At 39.9% G+C, this 13775-nt stretch overlaps 1 protein-coding gene across 1 annotated transcript; it reads right to left on the reverse strand.

Annotated features, from left to right (window-relative positions):
• Window positions 1–228: 228 nt before the first annotated feature.
• Window positions 229–8412, reverse strand: LOC135472838 (sorbitol dehydrogenase-like). Its single transcript, XM_064752535.1, has 9 exons — window positions 8291–8412; window positions 7012–7045; window positions 5632–5796; window positions 5150–5309; window positions 4531–4649; window positions 3968–4033; window positions 3586–3761; window positions 1821–1942; window positions 229–1216 (listed from the first exon to the last, which is right to left on the reverse strand). The coding sequence occupies exons 1-9, from the start codon at window positions 8345–8347 to the stop codon at window positions 1057–1059; spliced, it is 1059 nt and encodes a 352-aa protein (XP_064608605.1). The 5' UTR covers window positions 8348–8412; the 3' UTR covers window positions 229–1056.
• Window positions 8413–13775: the final 5363 nt, after the last annotated feature.

Consider the following 13775-nt stretch of genomic DNA (forward strand, 5'->3'; position numbering starts at 1 on the left):
TGAAACTCCAACTAACCCAATCATAATATGCTCTACTCTGTTAGAAACCAGACTTAAAGGCGGATGTTCATCAGGTGAGTATGGTTTTATATAAACATACTCCGGTTTGCAAATAAAATATATAACTTTATATGAGTAAACAATGATTGTTGGTAATCCTTGTATAACCGCCACAAATACAATTATAAACATGAAACGAGTTTTCAGATTTACATAAATCATGACTGTTTAATGATTATTAATACTGATACATCATGGTGTAGATATTTGGCTTCAGTCTGAGTCAGGTGTGCTGCAGCATACAATAACACATACAATGTTTCTTCATAAAAACAAAGTTATGCCAAAGATAATACAAAGAGAACGAAAAACGTAGATTACAGTTTCTGATATCTTTAAATCATGTCTTTCTTTCTGCGAATGTACGTCTTGGATATTCAGTTCTGATATGTAGCACAGCTAGAATGAAAGCTTCGAACAATAGTTCAAACATAGTATGCGACTGACGATTTACTGATATGTACATGCAACTGTACCGTCAATTCCAATTTACCTAACATCAAAGAACCTAAATAAAGCACACAACCTCCACCCACGAACATGAAGATGGATAACGATGGAAAGTGTACACAGCTAGGCATACAGCCCAAATCTCTGCTAATGTTCACTTATAGTTTGACAGGAAAACAAAATAATCATACACTAAATATGGTCTTCCTGACGATCATTACCCTGATTATGTAGAATTTGTGTACACAAAATCGATGTAATAGTACGAGACGCTATTAAATGAAGTTATAGGCCTACCGTTAATTGCGAGGGAGTAAAGAGCGATCACGATTTTCAGCATAACCCCACTTCTAAAGTTCTGAATACGCTAGTCAAGAATCAGAAGTTTACTGTCGTACCAAAGTTTTACTGCTACATGTACAGTTATAATTCTCATCCGTAGTCTTCTCAGTTTGCTGCATATTTAAACAAGGCCTTCGTGGTTTCTCAGTTCTACGTTTCATCTAGAAATTAATGACACCATCAGCTTCAATCATGGCTGTCCTCTCAGTTTTCCTCACATTTAATCATGACCTTAATGGCACCATCAGCCCCAGTCCTGGTTGTCTCGAAGGCCTGTAGAGCCTGTTCCAGCGTGAACCTGTGCGTAACTAACGGCTTCACGTTGACCGTGCCAGACGCCACCATGGCTAAAGCTGTGGGGTAGCTAACGGGAAACAGAGGAATAAAATTTTAATTAACTTTTAAAAAGACGGACAAAACACTGATTAATTTAAAATCGTCGTCCCTATAGGCTTAATTCAGATTTGTCGTGAATTTGATCAAGGTTGTGATCATTCACGATTATGATTTTTGATCATTATTATGAACAACATTAATTTATCCCACAACACTTGAATTAATGACTTAATTTACATTACTTGATTCAGTCGCATTATTTCCCAATTAGTGACGTTTACGTCAATGATTCATTATTTCACCTGATTCCGACTTAACAAAAATAAAACACATTATTGTTATTGTTTTTTGGGGAGAGGGGGGGGGGGGCGCTCCGTGGCCGAGGGCATTAGCACGCCATCGCGGCGCAATGACCCAGAAGCCTCCCAGCAATGCGGTCACTGTGAGTTCCTTCAGCTCATGCCGACCTGGGGATGGTCGTAGGCTCCCCCCGGGCTCTACCACAATACTGGCGGTATAAGTGAAATATTTCTTGTATAAGATCTCTTGTTTCTCTCATGCAGTTATTTTGTTTGAATTCATGACAAGAGAGTGAGGAATGGTGATGGACAGGGAAGTGAGGTAATGCTAACCAGTTGACGTAGCGGAAGATACCCCGGATGTCCACCTCTCGTACAGCCGCATCCACCACTGGCAGTTCCACCACTGACGGTCCCAATCCGACGAGCACGACACAACCACCCGACGACGTCGCCTAATAAGTAATGTAACACAAGATACATACAGGCCGAAATTTAACAGTACACGCCTATTTCTTTATAGGCATAATATAGTTAAATTTCTGTCCATAGAGCTTTCGCATATAGGCCAATTTAGCGAGGGGTTCCTTAGTACTGGTTCAGTTGTATTGATAACCTTTGCAATTTTGAGTTAAGTCAATAACCTAGCGTCCGCGATAACATTATTTTATCACTTATGGCAAGTCTTTTTTTAAAAATTATAATCGTGAGAATCTAATAACGTTGACGTTAAAACAAATTTTCGGAACCCGTGGAATGTAAACACCATAATGCAGTTCTAAATTTTACGGAGCCGCAAAAGTGACATGTTGAAAATAAAATTTTTGGAAGAAAAAAAAATTTGAAGATTAAAAAAAAAAACCTACCAGGTGAAAAAAAATTTGGGGGAAGAGAAAACATTTTTTTAACCCCAGACTTTGAAAGTCGTTGCCCCGAGTTTAGAAGTCGGGGCACCGGCGTAATGGGCCAATCACAGTTCGTTTGCCATCAAACAGCCAATTTGGCAGCCACAGACGAGCATCTCTCACTAATAACTACATGTTTTGACTAGGGTCTCACATGAGATAAATAGCTTGTATTTTATATCAAGAACAAGGATGACAATGGGCATGATCGCCTACACAAGTCAATTCCAGTCTGTTTAAAACACATATTCTCAGCTGCCCCGTTACAGTTCTTATGAACTTCATGTACATTTGTGCATGTACGAAATTGCTTCACGGCCACGACTATAGCTCTACGCAGCAACAGTGACGTACTGAAAGAATAAAAGAGTACACCGATTTAGACCGACTTTTTAATGCGGCGGGCAATGCATTTATGTATATCAACAAGGCAGGTTATTCGTAAATATATTTCAAAGAGACATATATGGACTAAATAAAAATAAAATAAAAAAACACAGAGTGCAGCCCCGGCCTTAAATAGTATATCTGATTTTTTTCAATCTCAACTGCAACAGCTATATGTGAGACACTATTCGCCTACATGTACTTGATCCAGCCAGGGTGGAACTAAGCCAAGCTATACGTTAGGGCCAAAGGCCTTATCTTTATGTCACAGACATGTCTGAGGAGGGCTGTGATAGGTTTAAAACTTATGGTATTATTTGGTTGAGTGTTTACTTTATTAATAATAATCCCACATTGTTGGAGGTTATACTATAAATAGTGTTGGCGTTCCTCGTCGTCTAAATGAACACTTTGGGACTGAGGCAGTATAATTCGCAAGCGGCAAAACTTAATTTGCAAAAGCATAATGGCACTGGCGATCGGGCAGAAGCAACCTAAATATAGATGAGATTATAGTGTCACCCTAATTATAAATGGTCAATCACGTCGGCACCCCGACTTTTAAACTCGGGGCCCTGACTTGTAAATTCGGGGCTCTGACTTGTAAACTCGGGGCTCCGACTTTTAAAGACGGGGGTTAATCGAAAATTTCTCTTCCAAAAAAAAATTTTCACCATGTAATTTTCTTTTCTCTTCCCAAATTTGTTTTCACCATGTCACTTTTACGGCTCCGTAAAATTATGATCTATGTAAAAATAAAAATGACTTTGTGGAATGGGATCTAGTTTTCTTGAATCGACTCCAACCGTTATGGCCAAGGCGATACTAGGTGGCGCTCCACTGCACTCGATGGTAATATTTGGCGCATCTCCCAGTAAGTTCTCAATTTTCTCAGCCAGAGTCTTAGCATCTTTGGTGTCCACTAAAACGGTATGATCGGCTCCTAGAGTTTTGGCCACAGCCAAACGACCAGCGTCAATGTCTGGAACATAAATTTACTGATTGACTACGCGCATGGCACAGGTAATAGACGACTTAAACTGCTATGAAGGCATGATGTTACTTAAAACATATATATGACTCAGAAACTTTATAATTCCCAGAACTGTTTTGGACTCCCAAATGCTCACCCTTGCTCACCCTTAATCCCCAAACCGTTCAAAAAGACACTGTAACAACTTAACTTACCAGTCATCAGAACCTTTGACGCACCCATGGATTTGGCTGTCAGTAAGTTGACCAGTCCGATAGGTCCTACAACAGGATTTATCTGTTAATTTGTGTGGTTGATACATAACGCCATTTAAAGGAGCTTTCCATTTATATTACAGCGATGAGGTTTATGAGAGTAAGAAACAGAATTAACACCACCTTTCTCCAAATTCCTTTCTACCCCCTGACTTAAAGCCACAGTTAAAGTAGCGACATCTGGATTCGAACACGCAGCCTCGTTGGCCAAGGGTTTAACATTGAATGTGAAGTAGCCAGCGCTTTAGCGTCTGGCCGAAACTGAAATGTCATATACCTTCGCACTTTAATAACAGCCTAATCACAACCCACTGATGCCGGGTGAGCAAATCTTTACCTGTTCCACAGATTAACACCTGGCTATCTAGGGTAATACCTGCTCACCTAATCACAGCCGCCTGATGGTGGGCATGTCCTTACCTGCTCCACAGATTAACACCTGGCTATCCAGGATAATACTTGCTCACCTAATCACAGTCGCCTGATGCTCAGCATGTCCTTACCTGCTCCACAGATTAACACCACGCTGCCTAGGGAAACACCTGCTCTCCTGCAGGCGTGAATACCCACAGATAACGGTTCCAGAAGGGCTCCCTCCTCCTCGCTCACGTTATCAGGAAGTCTGAAACATTAACGTTTGCCATTCAGATGATTCCCTACACATGTATGTCAATATTTTACAAGTCTCAACCAAACTGGCAGAGCTAGTGATAGAAAACTTGATCAGATTTTAGTGATGGCATGAACTTAAACACATCACTGGGTCGATATGTACGCCAGTAATACGCTTACTGGTGAGAGAAAACTTTACCTTACCTCGGCGAAGGGCTTAATTCTCATAGAAAACTGTGCTTAACGTCAGTGAAGCGCTTAATTCTAATCTTACGTCCTTGGGGGGCTTCAGTGAACATGTAAAATTGACCTAACGCCAGTGAAGTGCTTACCTGTAACAGAAAACTTTACCTAACCCCAGTGACGCGCTTAGCTGTAACAGAAAACTTCACCTAACATCAGTGAAGTGCTTATTTGTAACAAAATGACTTTACCTTTCACCAGTGAAGCACTTAATTACACAAAACAACTTTAGCAATGCACTTTGCCGAATTTCAGTGAATCACTTACTTGTAGCAGAAGTCTGCCGCATGGACGTAATACCGTGCGAGAGAGCCGTCATAAGGAGGCGTGGCACAACAAGCAATGTCCTTACACAGGTTGTATCTCCCTCCCTTACAGTACTTACACCGTCTACAAGGAACAGCCGGCTCGATGGCCACGCGGTCGCCTGGAACAAAACATTCAAATAACATATTCATATTATACATCCTCGAAGGCCATCAGAGACACCAATGGTGTGGTGAAGCTAATAAACAGCAGGCATATAGCAATTGGAATATCCTTAGTCTCGCCTTAATCGGCATTAAGCAGTCTTAAATTTATTTATTTATTTCATTATGCCCGGTGTAAACCACTGTCCTTTGACAAGTCACTGACGGACTTCCCTACATGTGATGTTGAGCAGTCTTGAATGATTTGATCTCAAAACAGTGTCAAAAACATCTTCAGATCCTATAAAAATTTCATTTTTCAGGTACTTGCGGACTTACCGACTTTCAGATGGTCGACCCCTTCTCCGACCTTGGAGACGGTCCCACAGGATTCGTGGCCCAACACCATAGGGGCTTTGACCACAAAGTCCCCGATTTCACCGTTGGTCCAGTAGTGAACATCAGAACCACAGATACCCACCGAGTGAATCTTGATTTGTACCTCTAGAAACGGAAGGGTAATTTGGTATCATACTGAATGTCATGTTGTTTTAGCAATATAATTTGTTGTTCCACGCCATATTAAGATTTTTTCATTTGTACGATGGCGGCCAGTTTTGTGGGTGAATGAAACCGGAATGCCTGGGGTAAACTACCGACCTTTGATAAATTACTGACGAACTTTCACAAAATGTGACGTACTGATATACGCACTGTATTGGTGGAAGATTGCGCCAATAAGACGACCATACAAGCGTCGTCGGTCGCCTATTCCCACCAAAGCCCCATGGTTTATTTGAGATTGCTCTGTGTTGTGTATATTATACGTTCTGAAGACTGGAGCTCAACAACATAATATGTCAACAATACCACGTCCAAATGGGCATGCCCGTAGATTCTTGCACCGCTGAATGGGTATACTGGAATAAACAATACGTTGAAAAGCCACACTGAATGGACGTTTCTTCAAGTCTGGCTGGAAAACCATATGGCATATATAACGCACGCCGTCAGAATATACTGTCATGGCATTTAGACGGATAGATTCATTCACTTTACTGCACAGGATGTAATAATATACTCCGATGCTGTGTTCGCACACGTGACTGCAGCGAGAGAGACGTATAAGACGACTTAGCCAGTCAGGATCATTATGTGACCTATATACAAACAAATCGCTGTATATAACTGTGTACTCATGTCATTAATTCTCCGCGAAAAAAAATTTGGATTCATATCAAACCATTACTATTTATTCTCCATATGTATATATCTACATACAAGCACGTTCACGTGGTCTCTCTTTATATAGGATATAGATATACATGTATACAGGCCTAGGCTCTATGCTCCGAGCTTCATTCGAGGACGCTGCATATGTAGAGCACTAGGTCTATACCATATGTGGGTCAGTGTTTTATCAACAGATAATGCGTTTGAAAATTGACTCAAGTCTCGCAAAATAGACAGAACCAGGTAGAGATAAATAAATGGAGCAAAGGATTTAGTCTGTAGTGGGCTGAATACTGTAAATCATGATGTTTTCGAGGCCATCGTTTTGAGATGGATTCACTATGGCGTATATACCTGAACTAAATCGATCACTCTTCACTTCGGAAAAGCTTTCAACTTGATTATAAGTATTGTTGTTAAGACATTGTCCCTTAATTTTAACACTGCCACCAAACCACAGTTTACTCGCCAGTCTGCAACACCTACCTCCATTCCCTGGCTCTGGAATTGGGCGGTCAACCTAAAGAAAGCAATACACCGTATGAATATAATTAGTTTTGCTGAAAGCTTTTTGGACAATGCGCCAAACCAGATTAAATGAATAGGAAACGATGTTTCTAACCGGTGTAGAACTTTTGTTCCGCCACTGGCTAAGTGTTCTACATCCTGCGTGTCTCTTGATCACCATGCAGTCGAATGAATAAATAAACATAGTATGGAAGTTGACAAATTCAGTTTTCGAGCTTGGAGGAAAATGCATGTATACAACCAACTCTGCCATGCAGGTAACGGTAGGCCTGCATGAACCTATCCAGTTTTGGGCCAACGTAGCAATGTATTTGTCTATTTGTAGCCGAGATTCGAACAGGTGGCCATTATATTGGTCTGAACAAAAATATGTGGACAATAATTACATAATATTTTCAAAAAGAAGCTTATACTATTGTTCATGTTGATATTTGTTGGAAGTGCGATTGTATAAATGTGAACAAGCTGTTCATTTGTCATGACAATCGTCAAAACACAACCATGCAGTGCAGGCACGTGAATCAGGTGTAGTGCATTTCCAAATTTGTTTTCAAATAAACTTGTCTGTTTCTATACACTGACTTATTAAATCTCGACTGTAAGTAGCGAAATTCTAGGATTAGCCTTACAACAGTCTAGCCCTATCACATCGCTATGCTTTAACCTGGCTATAGACGATAGCGCACTGAAGCGCTTGGAGGGATCCATCAAACTTATGCTCTGAATGTTCCTACATGTACCCGTATTGTTAGTAAAAGTCACTTATTGTTTGGTCATCGAAATCTGACGATAAACATCAAAACTCCGGCTCGACGTTTTCCTCTTCCACCATGACTACCGCCAGGTTAAAGCATAGGGATGTGTTACGGCTAGGCGTAGAATTGTGCTAGATTGTAAGTTGTATCTATATATACTTTCCTTTATTTAAGGAATTCTATTGAATATTGATAGCTAGGTCTCCTATGTATAGAATGCCCCTTACTTTTCTGGAACAAACAATTATTAACAGCTTCAATGATTTAGGAGCAGCTGGCGATGAATTGCCACACAGGCTACTGTACATGTGATTTTCAATGCTGGAGGGGAGGTTACTCTAAACGCACTTCTACCGAAATCATCTGACCTATATATTCCCATACGCACACGCATACGAAGAACGGCTTTGCGGCTTTTATACATGTAATCAACATGCTGGACAAACAGTCACACTATGAGAGAGCACACAGAACATAATTACCAGTTGCAAATCGCCCTTTTTCATCAAAACAGCGGAGAGGTTTTTAGTGGGCCCCATCGCATCGCTTCTCAACTATTCACTAGAGCAGCAGAAAGCAGGTCACATGTATTATAGCGACTTCTGGGCATCGGACCGACTGGAAGGCCGTGTGCAAATTCAGCTTGGTGATGTCACTAACTTTTACGTCAAACAGGCCGCAGACGTATGGAGATTTACATATCAAGTGTATCATTTTTTTTTGTTCAGTTTGAAGACACCAAAAATCCATTTAATCAACCAAGCAAATCAACACTTTGTCTAAATTTCGGGTAGGCCTATCTTCGTTTGTAATTGAAGTAGGCTGTCCAAATTGTGGCTAAAAAACTTGCTCGCAGAGGATCACGGATCATCACCTGATGAAATTACCTGCCAGAGCTATAATAACATTCTACCCTATCCTCTCGACGTGGTGAGGCCTGTTAGCAGCCTGTGGATGGTCGTGAGGTTTCTCCGAGCTCTGCCCAGTTTCTTCCTGTACCGTTATGCTGGCCACCGTTGAATACGTGAAATATTCGAGGACGACGTGAAACTCTGATCAACAATAAATAAATACCACCCCCAACCCCTCCGGGCCTTGACTCCGTCGTTTCAAATTCTTCGATTTGACCGGGCACAAAGCAACGCGCACAATGATAAACGGGTTCCACGCCATATACAGAGTGATAGACTTATTTATTCATTATTTTTGTGGGGGTGTGTATTGATTTGCATATGATATTTAGGTCCATGCAGCCTTTGGTCGCCACATGGACAGTGTTTATCAAGTAACATATGCCTGTGTCCGATCGATCGATGAATTATACAGCTGTGTTTTATCATCCTGTATTTTTATTATATTTTACTATTCATAGGTACCGGTATGACAGTTTAAACAAAATTTTCAGTTTTGTCAATATTCACCCTAAAGCGCTATGCTGGCTCACACACATGATCGAATCGTACCCTATACAAATGTGGCCGCGCTTGTTTGGTTGTGGTTTTAAGTCAGTAGGCCTATAGGCTACATAGGTTGTCATGCAGGTACATGTATCCGCCAAACACTATTCAAAGAAATAAAAAAAAATCAACAAATAACCAAGTGAACATAATACAGTTTTATTCTCTCATTATAATGTATAATCAAGGACTTCACGCTGTAGAAAAGCCAATCCCAAACCGCCAGCTATATACAATACATGCAGATCTAAGTGGCCGGTATAGCTGATGTTGTGTAAAATCTATACAAACACAGTTATTCCTACATAAGTTATCGTTCGGACAATGATTTAATAATTGTGTAATAAACCAGGCAGATTTAACTTGAAATGAAGGCATGCCACATGTAACTGTGCGGAGAGGCCAGCATATCTGTAAGTAGATACCCGAATTCATTCCAACATTATATGGCACAACTGCCCTTTTTACGCCGGGCCTACTGCATAAGTATGCCTCACAAATATATCAAAATACAAGTCTCGGGTATAAATTGCTTGGATTCATATAAAATTTATGTCACACATGCTGCGACAACAAAATTTTGCGGTTGGTTCATCAAGGCAGCTTTACGGCTACCTATGATTTAGTCTAAGATTTTGTTTTAAACAAAAGGAAGAACAAAACAAAACAAAACAAAAAAAATGCAAGCGACTGCACCTTTTATATCTATTTCACATTTCAAATCTGCAACTTTTAAAGTAGTTCATCTCCTATGGAAAGAGACATTCGTGCACCTGCAGCCGTCAACGATCATTGCCAGAGAAATCAGTGAATTTTAAATCGAAAGAGATTAAAAACGACAAATAATCTAAACAGCATTAGTGCTCCGAGCCTTGTTTCGCCATGTATGTAGGATAAAGTGAGCCCAGCATTATTGGCTATGTAGTCATCCACGTGTTGTATTGTATGTTACCGCTTTTTGCACGGCAACTACATATGAAGATTATCCTGAATTGACCGGCGAAGATGAATCCTCTTGAGAGATAACTGACAAGAGAGTTGAAGTAGGCTCAGCAATTGTTGATAAAACTCAAGCAAATTCAAAATCGGTTGATGTTTACAAGGAGGAATTTCGTCCATTTTACTTGATTTTTGTTCAACAACATTCTCAGGAATATTCACTGCCGGTTTCATGAGTTTTCAGAGGTGCCTTGAGGAAACCTTTCTAGCACGCCCCAGAGAAACCACCGACTTCACTCGCCAGGTGTATCATGACAAATCTACTGCCGTATCCGAACCAGGAATAGGTGGTATTTGAGTAATATCGTCGGTTATAACTGCAGATCGCTTGCATGCCGCGACAATGCCGAATTTATAGAGATATTTAGTTTTAATGTGTCTCGTTACTTTCCTTTTCAATATTGTGTCCAGTTGTAAGTCGTACTGGGCGGTCGGTCACATGGAAATTATATTTAGGGTGCTGTTTTCACCATCCCGTCCTACAGACCATGCTTGACAACACAAAGCAATGCTTCTTGGCACGAGTTCTTCAGGGAAACATTATCAATTTTCTTGATGTCCAACACTAGGCTCACATTTATGTTTGATGGACTAATTGTTTTCATTAATGTGAAAGTAACTTTCCACATTATTGCAGACATATGACGATGGAATCAATTGTATTTACGTGATTGATATTTTACGAAATACTGGAGAACATTTCACTAATAGGACTGCTATCAGCATTACCTGAAAGGAAAACTAAGAGAGCCCAGAGGAAACTTTGCAAGGTACACGCCAGTCCTAATGCTGCCATCTTTGCTCCCTAACTGGAATGATACGCAAGAGACAGTGGATATGATGTCCTACCAGGCCACAGACCCTGGACTGAGAAGTGCTTGGTCCATCCTCATACACTGAGTGCCAAGTGAGAGAATGCTGTTAACATTTGCATCTAATATTGTTAAGACTGTACCCTAAGTCGCTACAGATTGATATCTACAGTTTCATGACAAGTACAAAACACCAAATATTTGTTAACATTTATTGCAGTAGAATTTACAAGTGGAGCTATACAGTGCTGATGAGCATGTCTGTCCGAAATCTCAGCATCAGTTCTGAACATGACAAAAAATCATCCACATATGTACAGGTGGTGGAAATTTAATGGTGACTATTCCTATATGAACATCCAAGGGTGCTTTAGTAAATCAAGTAAACAAAACTACAGAACAAATACACAAACACAAAATAAAAGAGAACCAATTCCGCACAAGTCAGTACTCAAATTTCCACATGCAAGAAATGAGCGTGCTTCATTTCAAAATTATCTCATTACACAGCAGAAAGAAGAAACAACTAAAGAGTTTACAAGAAATAACACCGAGCAGCTATGAAGAACATAAAACTAAACAAAAACCAAATCATAAAGTAGTCTACCATGATACAGAGCACATGATATTTATATATAAATGTATATATCTATGTATTGTTTGATTAACAGGCATCAGTATACAGAAGTCTGATTTCTCCATACGCTTGCAACATGATCCCTTCTTGCTTGACCAGTCAGCAGAGTTCCTAATTCAATGTCCAGTATGTTCACAGCATTCTACGCCGAGGAAGTTTATCAAAAGTTTCTGCTGATAGCTTCCTCACTGCTATACCTCAACAAGCATTGTTTTTAAACTGGGAGAAATCAGGGACCAGAACAGGCCCACTCTCCTGGGTTATTTCCCAGCTCCCCCTGCCGCCTTATCAGCCTCTTTCTTTGCCTGCTTCTGCCTCATTATCTCAGCATCCCTGTCACAAATAAAAATACAATAAAAATGAAATAAAAAGTGACTTTTATCAATGACTGACCATATCATGATACTAAAAATTAGACCTTACACCAATTTGCCTAAATAAAATGTATGCAAAGGAGTAAAACATAAGTCACCTGAGATTATGAATGAACTAGAATCCCACAGACAATAAAACAATCATCCAAGTTACTACCATTCACTTTACCTGTGTTTCCTTTCTTCCAGGGATGTACCACTTTCTTTAGTTTTCTTTTTTTGATCTTGCTGTTTTTTCAAGTTCTTGGCTCGTGCCAATTCCCTCTGATTCCCACCTAGAAACATCAACATACATTGTAAGCTTACATGTGCACATATACATGTAAGTAAAAACAATAAAATAAGCACATTAAATGACATCTCACAAGTAGTCTCTTACTAAATGGAGCTTAGGGTCTGGAAATGCTGTCAGGTGGACTCATCATGGCATTGAAAAGCAAATAACATTTATATCTAATCAATATTTACATGTCAACCCTCCACTAAATCCACATCCTCAAGATACGTCAATTTCATTTTATCCTAAATCAAGGTAAGTGTTCTTGCCCCTGGTTTGCAGTTGGTTTCCAGATTCAAAGTTTTAATCAGCTACTTTCAGTTCCACTGGTCTAGTCCCAGATCAAGGGATCAAAACTAACTGGAAAAGGACTTTCACTAAGAAATTTCTGTCACCAACCTGCTGTATAATTTGAATTAAGTATCTCACTCAACGTGCACATTTTGTTTCATTCAAATGGGAACTGTCCTATTGCTGTAGAGTTACCTTTCCAGCATTTTGAAATCAGAATCCTCCTATCATACACAAAACACATACTCAAAGCAAGCTTTCTGAAAATACCACAACTAACTTTCTCCTCTTTGCCTGCGACAAGTGAGATTATTTGCCTTTCGTTGGCAAAATCCCGCAAAGCACACGTATAATAATTTTAAGCCCTGTTGATTGTAAGTTGTCGCTTTAAACGCAGTTTGACATCTGTTGGTAGTTTGCAAGTAATGATTCAGAGGGTGCTAAGTTCTGCTATAGCTTTGTACATGAAGAGTTCTGCACTTTAACGGATATTTGACTTGCCACTCTACATGTATAAAGGTACTGGGTAGTCAGGTTCAATCTCCAGGGAGTTAGATTCTCCCGATTCCCATTCATCATAAAATGGGGATCATAAAACAATTCAGGTGCACCTGTTGTGAAGTAAACCTGTTTGTATCAAATTCGTCATGATTAAAACTGAAGAAAACATAAACTGATGGTGGTAGGAGCACCCAGTCAGTAAGAACCAAAATCATCGCACAAATTATCGGATACACATTCCAAGTCTGAGGTTAAAAACTTAAGGTCATTTACCATAATTGTCAGCAATACTTATATTGGTTGACAAGGGTATGCTGCTTCTCACTTCACTGCGAGGAGATTGCTTGATTTACTTGAAGTGATGTAAAACTCGAGTCTGTAATACTTCAAACTGTAGATATCAGCAAAAATCAGAATTACACCCATTTAGCTCCATGTTATTTATCATTTTCAGGTCCTTTCAGGAACTCTGAATGCCCAAAGCTATGAACAGTATGGGTCTTTTCTTTTAAACCTGTTCTGAACACCAGTTTTGAGTATTATTTTTTAATGCATATTGGCACATCTCCTATTAGCCACTTGATCCATCCCCTGATTGTACATACACTGTGCATTTATT

Source organism: Liolophura sinensis, chromosome 8, assembly GCF_032854445.1.
Source record: "Liolophura sinensis isolate JHLJ2023 chromosome 8, CUHK_Ljap_v2, whole genome shotgun sequence".
NCBI classification, from domain to species: Eukaryota; Metazoa; Mollusca; class Polyplacophora; order Chitonida; family Chitonidae; genus Liolophura; species Liolophura sinensis.

Coding starts and splice junctions, on each gene's coding strand:
- LOC135472838 (XM_064752535.1), bottom strand. CDS start 8,347: ATGGGGCCCACTAAAAACCTCTCCGCTGTTTTGATGAAAAAGGGCGAT. Junction 5,797..7,011: donor TCCAGAGCCAGGGAATGGAG/GTAGGTGTTGCA, acceptor TTCCGTTTCTAG/AGGTACAAATCAAGATTCAC. Junction 3,762..3,967: donor GTCAAAGGTTCTGATGACTG/GTAAGTTAAGTT, acceptor TTTATGTTCCAG/ACATTGACGCTGGTCGTTTG.